At 49.1% G+C, this 15538-nt stretch overlaps 1 protein-coding gene across 3 annotated transcripts in view; it reads left to right on the forward strand.

Annotated features, from left to right (window-relative positions):
- Positions 1-2165: 2165 nt before the first annotated feature.
- Positions 2166-15538, forward strand: part of DOP1B (DOP1 leucine zipper like protein B) — a 105308-nt gene continuing 91935 nt past the window's right edge. For 2 of the 3 annotated variants that reach the window (XR_005382346.1, XM_038581446.1), the window contains exons 1-2: positions 2166-2252; positions 7821-7985. Coding sequence is in view for 2 of the 3 variants with exons in the window: in XM_038581446.1 (XP_038437374.1) it covers positions 7848-7985 (138 nt within the window). In the remaining variant the exon portion in view is untranslated. Of the gene's footprint in view, positions 2253-2744; positions 3021-7820; positions 7986-15538 lie in introns of those variants that run through there. The other variant, XM_038581447.1, reaches the window with a different exon arrangement.

Consider the following 15538-nt stretch of genomic DNA (forward strand, 5'->3'; position numbering starts at 1 on the left):
GTACTTGATGGGATGAGCACTTGGTGTTATACTATATGTTGGCAAATCGAACTTAAATGAAAAAAATACAAGGCATATATATATATATTATTTAATATATTAGGACAAAGTTATACATAGTGGTTTTGACACGGATAGACCGGTTCTCCCTTTCAGTGGGGAGTATAAGCAGTTCTTTCATTATTAGCTAAATGCAATGTGGAGTGTGGCTAGGATTTGAGGAACCTAAAACAAAAAAAGCCCCACCTCACCTCTTTGGCAACTGTTTTGGTAAAAATGGAGCTTCCTGTATCTACATCAGGAAATCAGTTTTCATGAAATTAATTTTTTTCTACTAAATGCTCCATCCTTTAGCTTTCCTCCACTTCTAATTAAAGACCACTCCTAAAATTGACCATTAGAGGATTTACATCTGGTGCACTTGGTATATGCCAAATGTAGATGGAATCAGAATCAGAAGCCTGGGCAGTCCAGGGGCCCAATACCCCAAACTATGAAAATATTCTTGGTGATTGGGGGAGGTGATAGGTCCCCTTGGGAATCTGAGACCAACCATATACCCTTTTCCAGAAACACATACACAAGATGTTCTGTACAATTTCGATGTGTTCACAGACTTTCCACTCCCACCTCCTAACTCTTTCATGGTTTTTGGGAGCCCCAGACCAGATCTGAAAATTCCTTAAGGGGCTGTCAAGGGTTAAATGGTCAGAGGCCTGTGCAGAAATTACTACCTCAATCAACAGGTGCTGCTGCTTGGGCTGGCTGGGAGCCCCAGCTGGTGCAATCAGGATGCGCAGGTGAACTCTGCGTGATTCCAGTCCTAGGTGCGTCTGGCTCTGCAGCTGTCAGGCCAGGTTGGGTGGGTCTCAACTGTCCAGGTCTGGACGCTCGTGAGGATGACAGGAAGGCGTCAGGGCTTATCTGGAAATATTAATGCTCTTTAAACTGACCGAGGTCTCCTTCCTGAGCCAGAACCCACAGAATGAAACTCATTTCGGGAATTAATTCCCTCGCCTCTGATGCCAAGGGCCAGAAAGGTGCGGCCGGCCTCCGGGGGCGGGGATGTCTTCACCAGGGTCCGCGGGGCCTCCTGCGGCCCCAGCGTGTTTGGAAGGGTTCGTTGCACCTCCTCCCCGAGGGTTTGGGTGTGGTCCCGCTGGAAAGGATGGGGCGACCCAGGTGTCATCGGCCACTTTCCCGGGGCCCCGCGGTTCTCGTCCGTAACTCCAAAGCCCCTGCTGGGACACGCTGATTCACTGACCGCTGTCCCCTTCCGTTTGGGTGTGTCGGGGGAGCCCCCAGGTGAAATCCCGAGCCACGCCGCCCACCTGTGCAGGCTTTGCACGGAGCAGCCCGGCTGTCAGGGCCGCAGCGAGCTGCAGCCACCGCCCGGAAGCTGCGGAGGACTCGGGGGCTTAGAGCCCCAGGCCGCAGGGTGGACGCCCAGGCCCCGCCCCGCGAGCCGAGGGCCCGCCTCCTGGCCCCGCCCCCGCGCCTGGAGCTCGTCCTTGGCCCCGCCCCCGCGCCTGGGGTACCGCCTCCTGGCCCCGCCCCCTCGGCCAAAGGGCCGCCTCCCGGTCCCGCCCCTACACGCACGGCTCGCCCTAGGCCCCGCCCCCGCACGCTGAGGTACCGCCTCCTGGCCCCGCCCCCTCGGCCCAAGGCCCGCCTCCCGGTCCCGCCCCTACACGCACGGTTCGCCCTAGGCCCCGCCCCCGCGCGCTGAGGTACCGCCTCCTGGCCCCGCCCTCTCGGCCAAAGGCCCGCCTCCCGGTCCCGCTTCTGCACCCAGGGCTCGCCCTCGGCCCCGCCCCGGCGCGCTGAGGTACCGCCTCCTGGCCCCGCCCCCTCGGCCAAAGGCCCGCCTCCCGGCCCCGCTTCTGCACCCAGGGCTCGCCCTCGGCTCCGCCCCCGCGCGCTGAGGTACCGCCTCCTGGCCCCGCCCCCGCGCCCGGGGCTTGCTCTTGGCCCCGCCCCCGCGCGCCGAGGGCCCGCCCTGACCCCGCCCCGCCCGGCTCCGTCCCGCCCCGCCCCCCACGCCGAGGGCCAACCTCACGCTCCCGCCCCGCCGCCTGGGGCCGCGGCCGCTCGGTCTCGGGCTCGGGCGCGGCGCTTCCTCCCGGTCCCGGCTCCCGGTCGCGGCTCCCGGCTGAGCCGCAGCGGCGGCTGCTCGCCCCCCTGCCGTGGCCCGGCCGGCTCCTCCGCGCCGCACGTGGGCGCGCCTGCCACCAGGGACGCCGCCGCCGCCGGTAAGCCGGCCCCGCGCCCTCCGCCGCTGGGCGAAGCCGGGGCAGCCGGGGCGTCTCCTCCCGCGGGCCGGGAGCGGCGAGGCGGCGCGGGCGTCCTCCGCCGGGAGCGCGGGGTGCGAGCGGCGCTGCGGGGGGGCCGGGGCCGGGGCCGGGGCCGGGGCGAGGGCGGCTGCTGCAGTGCGGGCTCGACGGCCCCGGCGCGGCGGCGCGTGGGCGTGGGCGTGGGCGTGGGCTCCGGCCGGGACCCCCGGGGGCTGCCTGGGGCAGGGCGGGGTCCCCGGTCCCAGCGGCGAAGGAAGGGCCGAGCCCTGGGCGGCCCCGCGCGGCCTCCGGTCGGGCAGGTGGAGGTCAGGTGGGTCACGGCCCGCCCTCCGCTCCCCTCCGCTCCCCTCCGCTCCCCTCCGCTCCCCTCCGCTCCCCTCCCCTCCCCTCGGCCCGCAGCCGGGGGCCACCAGCCGCGCCTTTGTTTGCTCGCGCGGTCCGGGTCCGGGTCCGGGCGGAGCGCGAGGGGCCGAAAGCCTTGTAAAAGGAAGGGGAGGGGGCCTTCCTGCGAAGGGAAGAGCCCCGAAGCCTCCCCGACCGTCCCCGGGAGAACCGATCGGAGCCGCAGTGCGCGAGCTCGCCCGCCGGGGCCGGGCGGGGGCACCTGGAGCAACTCGTAGGAAGGCTGCGGATGGAGACGGCGACCTGCACCTGCCTCCCGGGCCTGGCCTGGCCTGACACCGGAGACCTGAGACCTGAGACCGTGCTGCGTTCGGAGAAACCTTTGTAGGATTTTTTTTTTTAATGATGGAGGCCTTCTCCTCCCCCTCAAAGCCTACTCCCCTTAGTGTCTTACATTTTTTTTTTCCCCCACTGCAATTGAATTACCGCTCTGAAAGACCAAATTCAAAATAATGTGCCCCAGCGTTGATTAAACCGATTGCAGGAGAGCGTTTCCGTGCTGTAGACTAAGGGTCATTATCCAACGTTCTTGCCCGTTTGTCATTTTTTGCTCTGTTTTCATCTACTTCACATGACCCTTCGCGTCAACGTCTTTATAGTGAACTTCCTTCTCATCTGGCAGTTGATTTTTTTCGCCTAAACTTGTTTTTCTAAGAAATTTAGAAAGGCTCAAGTGAGAGATTTCTGGCTGGCATTATGGACTTTAAGGCAGATACAGCTGGTGAGATATACTCGTTTATATGATGACTCTTTTGTGTCTCTGATTGTTAGTAGCCTGTAGAACTCCACCAGGTTTATTGAGCAGTCTCTCTCTCTCTCTCTCTCTCTCTCTCTCTCTCTCTCTCAAAAGGTATTCAGGACACACTGCAAGATCACTGTCAGAAGTGCTGTGTTAGGGGCCAAACTCGTTACTTTTACTTGTTGCATAAGGTAGTTAATAAAGACTGTGCCATTGTGCTAACCTGAGCTGGATTCCTAATTCTGCCGGTTGGTTGGTTTGTTGAGGGCCCTGCGCAATTTTCTGGGGAGGCTGATTCCCAAAATACACATCTTGAGCAACCCCAAGATGATACCCATGTTGTAGGATTCCTGTGTGTTGCATAAGATAAACGCGTGCATAGTGATGGATTTACCAAGCCCACCCAGAAGTCTTGCGAAGTAGCATAGTATTGAAGGCCCCATATTTTGAAATAAAAGGAGCTTGCTTGAATGACTATTTCCAGACTTCTCATCTGTGCCTTTAGTTACATCGAATAGTACTTTCTTCGTGTCGCCAACCATAACACTGACCTGCTCCAGTTACCTCCTCTTAACCTGGTCAACGCCTTCCTTGCCAGAAGCAGGGGTGCCTCTTTGCCACCCCAGCTCCTAATTACAAACTACAGCTGATCAACGATCTCTTCCTACTAAGTAGCCGCCCAGACTCCTCTGCTGGTAGGTGGGTTTCCCCTGTGCTTCCCTTGTACCAGTGTTACTTCGGTACAGCCTCCGTACTTAAATTGTGCCACCTTAAATTGAAATTACATGTTTGGGTATTTCCTCTTTCCTTACATTATGAGCTATGAAAGTGGAACCCTTGTTTTTTTTTTGTTGTTGTTGTTTGTTTGTTTTTTTCATGTTTCTTTTCCCAGTGCTTAGACACTTAGATTATGCATGGAGTTTTCCCATGGTTCAGAGATGCTGCATTTCAAACCTGTAAATGTCCTGAAAAAAAAAAAAAAGTATGGACTGTTTGAATATACTAACATCTTGGGAAAATAAACTACCATCTCTCATTGCCATCCTTTAATATTTTTAATTGTTTGTCTCTTTTTTCCTCAGTTTCCCTCTTTACCATGAACTTGTCCCTTAATCTATCCTCATGATCTTTTAATTGTTTGTCTTTCATTCTTTAATATTTTTAAAAAGCATGAAGGCAAGGGGAGCCTGCCTGGGTAGCTCAGTCGATTAAGTGACCAACTCTTGATTTTGGCTCAGGTCTTGGGATCGAGCCCTGAGTCGGGCTCCGCACTAAGTGCAGAGTCTGCTTGAGGATTCTCTCCTCTCTCTGTCCCTCCCCCTGCTTGCACACTCTTCCTAAAAATAAATAAAAAAATTTTTAAGTGTAAAGGCTAGTATTTCAGAAGAAGAGGCCTTCCCAGAAATCAGTGGGGGCCCTTATTGTGTACGTTCATATGCATAGTCCAGTATATTTTTTGCAGAGAGCCACAGCATGTGCAAAGGCTCTGTGATAGGCTGAGTCAATTTTAGGACAAGCATAATGCCTTGAAAGCAGAGGTAGTTGGAGCCTTGTAGGCCATGGGGTGAGGAAGTTTGGATTATATAAGCTTAAAGGGAAGAGTTTCAACATGGTGAGGATGTGCTCTAATTTATATTCTAAGAGGATTTTTGGAGTGCTGTGTGAAAATGCATTGGAGAGGGGCAAGAATGAAGGAGAACCATCAGGAAGTGTCTGCAAGCTTGTAGGGGAAAGGTGGCTTGCACAGTGGTGTGGTGGCACAGGCGAGCAATCGAATCCACAGGTGTTTTAGAAGAATCAGGACTTGGGTTGAGTAAGGCAGGTGAAGAGAGGGAAGAGTCCAGGATGATGTGAAAGGTCCCATGAGTGGTGGGGCCGCTTTCTGAGGAAAAGAGGACTGAAGAAGGAGCATATTGAGGGGGTGCCATCAAGAGTATAGAGTTTTTTAAAAAACAGCTTTACTGAGATGTGATTTTTAAGGATTTTATTTATTCATTAGAGCACAAGCGGGGGTGCGGGGTTCAGAGGGAGAGGGAGAAGCAGACTCCCCGCTGAGCAGGGAGCCTGGTGCGGGATTCGATCCCAGGACCCTGAGATCAAGACCTGAGCCGAAGGCAGGCAGTTCACCTACTGAGCCCCCAGGCACTCTTTGAGGTATAATTAACAAGCTTACTAAGTCTATACATTCATTTAAGGGTACAGTTCAGTGGTTTTTAGCAAATTTACAGAGTTGTACAACCACTGCCATAATGCAATTTAGCACATATCCATTACCCCAGGAAGATTCCTGTGCCCATTTGCAGTTCCTTCCTGCTGCTACTCCCCCAAGGCAACCACTAATCTACTTGCCATCTCTGCAGATTCACCTCTTCTGGACGTGTAGTATGCATGGAATCCTACAAAGTGTGGCCTTTTGTGCGACTTCTTCCACTATGTTAGTATTTCTCAGGTTCACCCTTGCTGTAGTGTATATCGGTACTTTGTTCTTTGTACAGTGAGACCATATTTTGTTGATGGATGTTTGGGATGCACTAAGTTTGAGACACTTGTGCCACATCTGGGTGAATGAGCCAAGGAAATCCTTGCATGAATCAGGACCTCGGTGGGGAAGGTTTGGGCAGGCATTATAAATCCATGGGTCATTAGCATGAAGATGGCATTTGCCAGTTACGGAATGGAGAGATGACCAAGGATAGAGAGAAAGAGGACCTGAGGTTTGGTGGCAGGAGATGCCACTATTTGACAATAGGGTCGAGGGGGATTAGCCTGCAGAGGAGAAGGAACAGCAGAGAGGTGGAAACCAGCACAGGGCTGGTGGGGTCAGAGGAGGGTGTGGGCTGACGGGTGGCTGTTTTGAGAAGGAGGGAATGGTCTGCTGCACAGTCCTCTGAGAGGTAAAAAGTCCACTGACGGAAACCTGAGCGTTGTGGTGGCCTTGGGAAGATTGGAATGGGCCCAGAATGACCAGAAAGTGAAGCAGCAGATACCATGGGATTCTTAGGTGGGTGTCGGCCACGCTTTAAATAGATCTAGATGAAAATAAAAGAGGAGAAATAGATGAAAACTAAAAGAGGAGCATAAGTCAGAGCCCTAAGTCATCGCTTTTGAGAAAATGCCAAAGTATGGAACTTGGTGACAGATCAAGGGACCCATTGAACATTTCTATGTCCTGTGGAATATTTTTCATAGTTGTAATTTGTTTCAATAAACTGATAGGTTGACCTACAGATTCTTGTGTTTATGAAACAAAACCTGATGGAGCACCTGGGTGGCTCAGTCAGTGAAGTATCTGCCTTCGGCTCAGGTCATGATCTCAGGGTCCTGGATTCAAGTCCCACATCGGGCTCCCTGCTCGGCAAGGAGTCTGCTTCCCTCTCTCCTCACTCATGCTCTCTCTCGCTGTTTCTGCGTCTCTCAAATGGGTAAATCTTTTTAAAAAAAACAGCTCGACGTTAGCATCCACTCATACTGCATACATTGTTGTATGTGAATAAAGAATATTTTCATGAAGTCAAATGAGTGCAGCATTCCGCATTGTTCTTTGTTTCCTTTTTGTCACTCTGGAGATAAAAAGAGGAACTGGTTGCTGTTGGAGCCAGGATAAGACCATATTGGTCTCAGGCTTTGTAATAGCTGCAGTGCTTCATACATAATGAATGCGTCTAGCCACAGGAATAAAATAAAAGGATCAAAGAATATACAAGGGCAAGAAGAAAAAAATAGTGATTGCTTGGGCCCTGGCATCACCACCCCATGTCCAGGGTTTACACAGAGAGACATGACACTATCAGGGCAGTGGCTGGTTGAGGGGATTGTTGGGTGATTGGAGCTTAGTAACTGAGCAAGCGCCTGGTGGATTTCTGGCAGCACTGATTGGCAGACAGTGCATGCTTACATCCTGATTTTTTAAATCCCCCACCCATTAGATTTTCTTCTAGAATATTCCCAATCCTCTCATAGTCTGGTTGTAAAGGATTGGATCACCAAAGAGGTTGCTCTGGTTAATAGCCTGACCTGTTTTTCCTTAGCTTTTATAAATGCCCTGCAGTGGGAAGGGCCACCTGCATTCAGAAGTACCAGAGAGCATATTTCATTAGCCACTTTATAAGTTTCACTCCTAAAATTAACTTCGTTGGGTAAGAGGAATCCTCACATTTTTTGCTTCTCTGCTCTGTCCGTGTGTCTCAGAATCCAAGAGGACCGGAACTGTTTATCTTTTATCTACCACTCGACCTGGCCCAGGAGCCTTGCTAAATATTTGAATTGCATCGCTGCGTGCATTTGTGCGTGGTGGTGTTTATGGACACGTGTCCCCTGTAGCTCTGGGCTGGGAATGCTCTGTGTTCTTGAATAACTCCCTCCTTTCTTTCTTGGTTGACTTTTAGATACTTTCTCTGCTGTAAGAATGTAAGATGGATCCAGAAGAGCAGGAACTCTTGAATGATTACAGATACAGGAATTACTCTTCAGTGATCGAAAAGGCTTTAAGAAATTTCGAGTCCTCAAGTGAATGGGCGGATCTCATATCCTCACTGGGCAAGCTCAACAAGGTATGTGGGGTGTCGAGTGTTTAGATTGCATGGAGGTGGGGACACGAGCTATCTTTTTATTATTTCAAGGAATTCTCTTTATTATTACACGGCATGTTCATTATAACAATTAGGAAACACTGATAAGTTACCAGCTGTTAAGTTAACTTGGTCAGTGTACTTGCCTCCTTCCAGCTTTCCCCCCCCACCCCCAGGCATAAAATTACTCCATGGATATAGTCGATGGAATAGCTGAATGCTTTTTCTCAACTATATTTGTGTCTGAATAAACTTTAAGATTGACCAATCAGTTATTCAAAGATGAATTATCTTTCTTTTTTTAAAGATTTAATTTATTGGGCGCCTGGGTGGCTCAATGGTTGAGCATCTGCCTTTCGCTCAGGGCGTGATCCCGGGGTCCTGGGATCGAGTCCCACATCGGGCTCCCTGCAGGGAGCCTGCTTTTCCCTCTGCCTGTGTCTCTGCCTCTCTCGGTGTGTCTCTCATGAATAAATAAATAAAATCTTTTAAAAATATATTTTATTTATTTGAGAGAGAGAAGGAGGGTAGGTGCAGAGACAGAGGGAGAGAGAATCCCAGGCGGATTCCCTGCTGAGCTGGATGCAGGGCTCGATCCCAGGACCCCGAGATCATGACCTGAGCTGAAACCAAAAGTCAGACGCTCAACCTACTGTGCCACACGGGTGCCTCAAAGATGAATTATCTTTCATGTACTACTTAGGCTTTTTATGGATTTTGCTTCTTTGGTCTACTCTTTTGGCCCTTTGACTGCTGGTAACTCGTGGAAGACCATGGGATGACATAAATCTTAAAATCTGCCTAGAACTTGTGAGCGTGTCTGGGCGAGGAGACAAGGGTCTGTTGTAGGAAGACCAGAACTGGTCACATGTAGGTTTGACCTTGTGTTCTGTAGATGGGACCCCTGTACATTCCTGTCCTGACCAGGAGGATAACCTAGTAATGCCTGATGCTTTACTGTGAGTAGAAGATATTTGGGCTTGAAGACGCGTCCCCAGGTTCTGGTTGCTCTATGGCCAGGGCCCTGACTTTGGAACCCTAGTGCCATATGGGACTTGAGAGATGTGCACGCCCACTCTTCAGATCTCCACCCACCAGGTCACACACACCAGGTCCTCTAATGAAGAAAAAAAATTTCTCTGTCTTCCTCCTTAGGGATTGTGGGGAGGGTGTGAGGAGGAAGTGAAGAATGCTGGCAGCCTGATGGTGGGTACCAGGCCTGGGCAGCAGTCCACCCCCAACTGCCTGAGAGCAGCTCTCGGCCCTCGCTGTCTCTGCTGTCAGGCATGGTGGGGACCAGCAGTTAGGACAGGTAGTGTCCGGGACACTCCGAGGTCTCTCACAAGGTGTATTTGCCACATGTGAGTGTCATGGCTGGCCGGCCTGGGATAGACAGATGTAGTAAAACAGCAGCTAAGAGCTCCAGCTCAGGAATTTGCAAGCCGAAGAGAACAGTCACTGCCTTGCATGAAGGTAGGTCTCTTTTTTAGCGGAAAGGGAGAAGTGCTGAAATGGTGTGTAAGCATCTTCAAGTTCTCCTGGATGTTTCAGTATTTTATTTGGTACTTGACTCTCCTGGTATCTAAAAATAGTGACTTACTTTGGGAGGGGATCTGTTCATTATTTTTTTGTTGTGGTTGAGGTAAAATCCTCAAAACCTATAATGTGTCACTTCACCATTTTAGAGCATACAGTACTGTGCCTTTGTGCAACCATCACCACCATCTAGTTCCAGAACGTTTTCACCGCCCCGCAAGGAAACCCTCCCCATGCCTCCCTCTGACATTTCATATAGACGTACACATACAATATCCTTTTGTGTCTAGCTTCTTTCACTTAGCGTGTTTTCAGGGTTCATCCATGCTGGAGCATGTACCAGTGCTTCGTCGATTTTTATGGCTGAATAATACTTCATTATATGGATGGCTACTCCACATTTTGTTTATCCAGTCATCTATTGATGGACATCTGTGTTTCTGCCTTTTGGCTATTGTGAATAGTGCTGCTGTGAATATTTGTGTACAAATTTGTATACACCTGTCTACACTTCTTTGCAGTATAGACCTAGAAGTGACATTACTGAGTCATGTGGTAATTCTGTTTAATTTATTGAGGAACCATCAAACTCCTTTTTCAGAGGCGGCAGTGTTTGACATGCCCACCAGCAATGTATGAGAGTTCTAATTTCTTCATATCCTCATTAACACTTACGTTCAGATTTTTTTTTTATTTTGATGATAGCTGTCATAGTGCTCTCTCCTTGTGGTTCTGATTTGCATTTCCCTAATGAATAATAATTTAGGTATCTTTTCATGTGCTTATTGACCATCTGTGTATCTTCGTTGAAGGAATTTCTGTTCAAATACTTTGTCCATTTTTTTTTAGCTGGGTTGTCTTTTTGTTGTTGTTTTGTAAGAGTTCTCTGCACATTCTGGATACAAGGCTCTCATTGGATATATGGTTTGAAAATACTTTTTCCCCATTCTTAGGTTGTCTTTTTACCTTTTTTGATGGCTTTATACAAAAAACTTTATGCAAAAGCTTTTCATTATTTTAAGCGGGGTGTGGAGCCCAACGTGGGGCTTGAACTCACAACCCTGAGATCAAGGCCTGAGCTGAGATCAAAAGATGCTTAACCAGCTGAGCCACTCAGGCTCCCCAAAAGTAATTTTGATGGAGTACAAGCTACCTGCTTTTTCTTCTGTTGCTTGTGCTTTTGGTCCTATCTAAGAAACCGAACCCAAGATCATGAAGATTTGCCCCTGTATTTTCATCTGAGAGTTTTATAGTTTTAGCTCCTACATTTAGGTAGGTCTTCGATCCATTTTGGGTTAATATTTATGCATGGTGTGAAGTAAGGCTCTGAATGTATTTTTTTGTGTGAAATCCAGTTGGCCCAGCACCATCTGTTGGAGAAAGCGTTCTTTCCAAGGGCCTTGGAACCCTTGTTGAAAGTCAGTTGGCCATAAATAGATGGCTTTATTTCTGGACTTCCATTTCTTTTCCATTGACCTGTCTGTCCTTAGGCCAGCACTACACATTTTGGTGATTGTAGTTTTGTAGTAAGTTTTGAAACGGAGACATGACTTTGTTGTTGTTCTCAGGATTATTCTGGCTATTTTGGATCCCTTGAAATTCCATATGCATTTTAGGATCAGCTTGTCAATTTCTGCCAACAAGCCAAATGGGATTTTGACAGAGATTGCATTGACTCTGTAGATCACTTTGAGGAGTGTTGCTATGGGAACAATATGAAGTCTTCCAAGTCCATGAACACTAGATGTCTTCCATTTATTTAGGAACATACACATTTTGAGCTAGCTGAAATAATCAACTTGGTCAGTGCAGTTCTCAAGCCATGAGGTATTCTGTTAGACAAGTCTTGTTTCAATATGCCTGAAAAACTTCCAAAAATGTTTAATCGTTTTAACCCACCTTTTAAAATGCAGATCATCAGGTACAGATCAACCCTTCTTGGAGGAGTTGTAAAAGCACTGACTATTCATGCACTCAGTAGCTGTGTGAGTCCCTGCAATGTGCTGGTACTGTCCTAGGTATCAGGGCACAGCGGAGAGCAAAACCAACACGATTCTCCCCATGTGGGGCCGAGGGGAAAGCTGGACGGTAAACAAAATACTCAGGACGGTAGAAAGGGATGTGCAGGAACAGTAAAGAAGGGGACAGTGAGTGTTGGGGAGGCATTGTGATATTAAGTGAGGTGTTTAACGAAGGCCTTGCTGAGAAGGCACCCTTTGACCAAGTACAGAGGCTTTGGTTTGTCTGAGGCCAGTGAGGTCACAAAGCAAGAGAGGGATGGGGAGAGTATAGGATGCAAGGCCATAGAGGGAAGGTGGGGGGAGGGTATCCAGTCTTGTAGGTCCTTTAAACTGGAGTCTGACAGTGGCCACTGAATTGAGGGCTGGGAGGGGGTGGGCAGTTAGTGGCAGTGCTTGCCCTGAGGACAGCTGAGCCAGTAGCATTGCCTGGCTTAGCATGCTAGACCAGGTTTCAGCTACTCTCTAGAGGGTAGAAAATGGGTGGGGGTCAGGCAAGGCAGAAACAGGGAGGCCATTTAGGAGCTGTTGCTGTAACATAGGTGGGCCAACAGAGAAGGGTTTGAATTTTGAATATATTTCAGAGGTATAACAGAATTTGCTGAGGGATTAGATTTGGGATACAAGAGAAAAAGAGTCAAGTAGGAGGACCCTGCTCCATGGGGTGGGCAGGGAGAACAGGGGTTCACTTTGGGACGGGCTACTTTGAGGTGTCTGGTAGATGTCCCCATACGATGTCCATAGGCAGTTGGATATGAGTGATACTGAATAAAAGTTTAAAACAATTTTCTGTGACAGTTGGTATCCAATTCTGTGTAGTGGCACTACTGTGTTTTCTGTGCTCCAGCTTCCTGTTCTGCTGTGTATGATTAAGTGATGAATGAACTTGCAAGACATCAGTGGGTTGAGGTGACACTGTCCATCCTTGCCTCAGCCCTGCTTGTGACAGCAGACATTCCTAGAGAGCGTGCTATGTTCTAAGGACTTGACGTGCAGTATCTTCTAATTTACCATATCTGGAGATTGGTCTCAGCAACTTCTGCAGGATGAGAACCAGCAAATGCAGAGAGAAGAAAGCTCAAACCCTGGCTGCCTGGCTTCCAAGCCCATGCTCTTGAGCTTTTTCCATGTCCCTATCTGTGCGGCTCACACAAGGGGGCAGAGATACACATTTTTGCTGTCAGGGGCACCATCTTCAGTATCCAAATGAAGCAGGTGCAGTGAGTTAAGATTCATTTTATTAATGAAGTGTAACTAATTTTCCCCATGTCGCATGGCTGCTCAGTGGTTGTTATGGGTTAAAAATGTGTCCTCCAGAAAAGATATGTTGATGTCCTAACTCCCAGTATCTCAGAGTGTGGCCTTATTTAGAGATCAGTCTTTTTTCAAAAATTTTTTTTTAAATTTTTATCCATTTATTCATGAGAGACACAGAGAGGCAGAGGGAGAAGAAGGCTTCCTGCGGGGACCTTGATGCAGGGACCTTGGGATCACACCCTGAGCCGAAGGCAGATGCTCAACCACTGAGCCATCCGGGCATCCCAACAGATCGGGTCTTTACCGAGCTAATTGAGTTAAAGTGAAGTTGTTAGGATGTGATGGACCCTGGTCCACACTGGAGTCTTTAAGAAATGGGGCAATCTGGGCACAGACACACATGCAGAGAGGGGCGAGGCCATGTGACAATGCAGGCAGAGATCTGGCTGATGTAATTATAAGGCAAGGAACCGGAGGGATTGCCAGCCAGCCGCCAGAAGCAGGAAGGGCAGTCTGGAGCAGTCTCCCTCGCAGCCCTCAGAAGGAACCGCCCTGCTGACACCTTGATCTTGGACGTCTGGCCTCCAGAATTGAGAGACAGCCCGTCTCTGTTGTTTGAGTTGTCCAGTGTGCGGTGCCATGTTACAGCAGTCCTGGCAACCTGATACAGTGGTAGGACCAAGATATATGGAAGACCTTGGTGCAGAGGATACAGCCTTGAACACAGTGCTCATAAGGCTTTGTTGGCAGAAGACAATGAGTAAATATGTGGCATCAGATGCTGAATGGGAAGGAAAAAACAAAGCAGGCAAGGCAAGTAGGGTAGCAAGGAAGGAGGGTGGGGTGTTAGTTCAGACCGAGATGGCTCTGATAATGTGACATTTGAGATTGGAGCAGAGAGGCCCGGATGCAGTGAGTGAGCTGGCGGGGAGACCATCTGGGGCATGGGCCTGGGTCCAAGGTACAGCAGGGGGTGGGTGTGGCTGGGGTGGAGAGGTGATAGCAGATGAGGGAGGAGAGCTAGCTGGGGCAGATCACAGGGTCTTTTAATGCAAGGGAGGAGAAGCCATTGAGCAGGGTGACCGCTGCCTTACCTGCTGGAAGCATCCCCCTGGCTGATGTGTGGGCTGAGCCTGAGAGCCTGCTGGGGTGGCGGCGGGCACCTTTTGCAGCCCGATTAGAGTTACTGGAGCAGAGCATTTGAGAAGGTGCTAGATGGAGCAAGCCCCAGTCAGTGTCCACAGTTATTTCTAGGAGACTCACAACTTCTGCATTCAGGGAACCTGATGTGAATAAAGAATTTAAGGCCTTGGCGATGATCAGATTTCTTGGACTCGTACACAGAAATTCAGTGAGTAAGTTAGTGAGCAATTAGTTAAAGATCTTTATAATGCAAATAGAAACACTAGTGTAGGTTAATAGTAAGGACAGGTCAAGATGCTTTCTAATTAAGGTGGGCGACTGCTGGTTGTAAAACATAAACATAGGCAGAACAGAAGGCTCATTTAACTCCACTCTTGGCAAATGAGAGAACCGAGCCCTAAGAGGTCTTGGTTTTCAGAGCATCTCTGAAAGTTATAATGGTATGAGTTTCTGAACTTCCAGTATCAGTTTTAGAATTTTATGTATGGGAGAAAAGTTGACCTTTCATGGCTTTCAGGTACAGCAACATGAATAGGGTAATTTTTGCCTAATTGTTTTTCGGAGACCTCAAGCCATCATCTTTCGCTAGTTATTTTTAGAGAAATTTTAATTAACAAGTACATACTGAGCCCTGACGACTCCAACCACTTGCCAAGCCTAGGTTACAACTTTGAGTATGGAAACAAAGGATCGTAGGAACTAATAAACTCTGTGCATTTAAAGACCTTATCTTTGAAACTCCTTTTAAAAAAAAAAATCATGCTGGTCCTAAATGAAGCACCTTTTTTTCCACTGCCTTTTTCCAGCACTCTTCTGTTTCACAAAATGGCCAGAAAGCAGGTGATGTGAATAGCAATAGAAATGAGAGGTGCGGGGTATTGTTAGTTTTAGCTTCTCAAGCCTGAGCACCTCCTGGTTAAAGCAGGGCCTCCTGGTGGCATTGCAGGGTTAGCTCTGTGTTGCTCCAGGAAGAACCTGAACTGTTCTGGTCTGCGCGGAACTGATCAGCTGTGGGACCCCTTCTGCCCCGAAACTCGAGGAGTCTGAGCTGGATCCCGATTCTTACCCTCGCCTGAATCAACACTTTTCTCCATGAGGCAGTAGGAGTTCAGACAAAGCCTCTTTAGACTGAGGTCTGTATCAATCAGCTAAGGCTGTCATAGCAAAATCCCACGGACTGGGCGACTTAATGGAAATGAACTTCTGCACAGTTCCAGAGGTTAGAAGTCCAGGATCAAGGTGTCGGTAGTTTTGGTTTCTTCTGAGGCCTCTCTCCTTGGTTTGTAGGCGGCCACCTTCTCCCTGTTTCCCTCGTTGTCTCTCCACCGTGTGTGCCTGTGTCCTAATCTCTCACAAGGACATCAGTCCTACTGGACATCACCTAGACAGTGATATTTTACCTTAACTGCCTTTCCCAAGGCTCTGTCTCCAAACACAATCACATTGTGAGCTACTAGGGGTTAGGGTTTCAACATAGGAATTTTGGGGGATGCAATTTAGCCCATAACAGGATCTGACAGTGAAGTACAGATTGTCTCTCCATGTACCAGTTTTTCCAAAAAGCTCATTTCTGATGGAATC

Source organism: Canis lupus, chromosome 31 (assembly GCF_011100685.1).
Source record: "Canis lupus familiaris isolate Mischka breed German Shepherd chromosome 31, alternate assembly UU_Cfam_GSD_1.0, whole genome shotgun sequence".
NCBI classification, from domain to species: domain Eukaryota; kingdom Metazoa; phylum Chordata; class Mammalia; order Carnivora; family Canidae; genus Canis; species Canis lupus.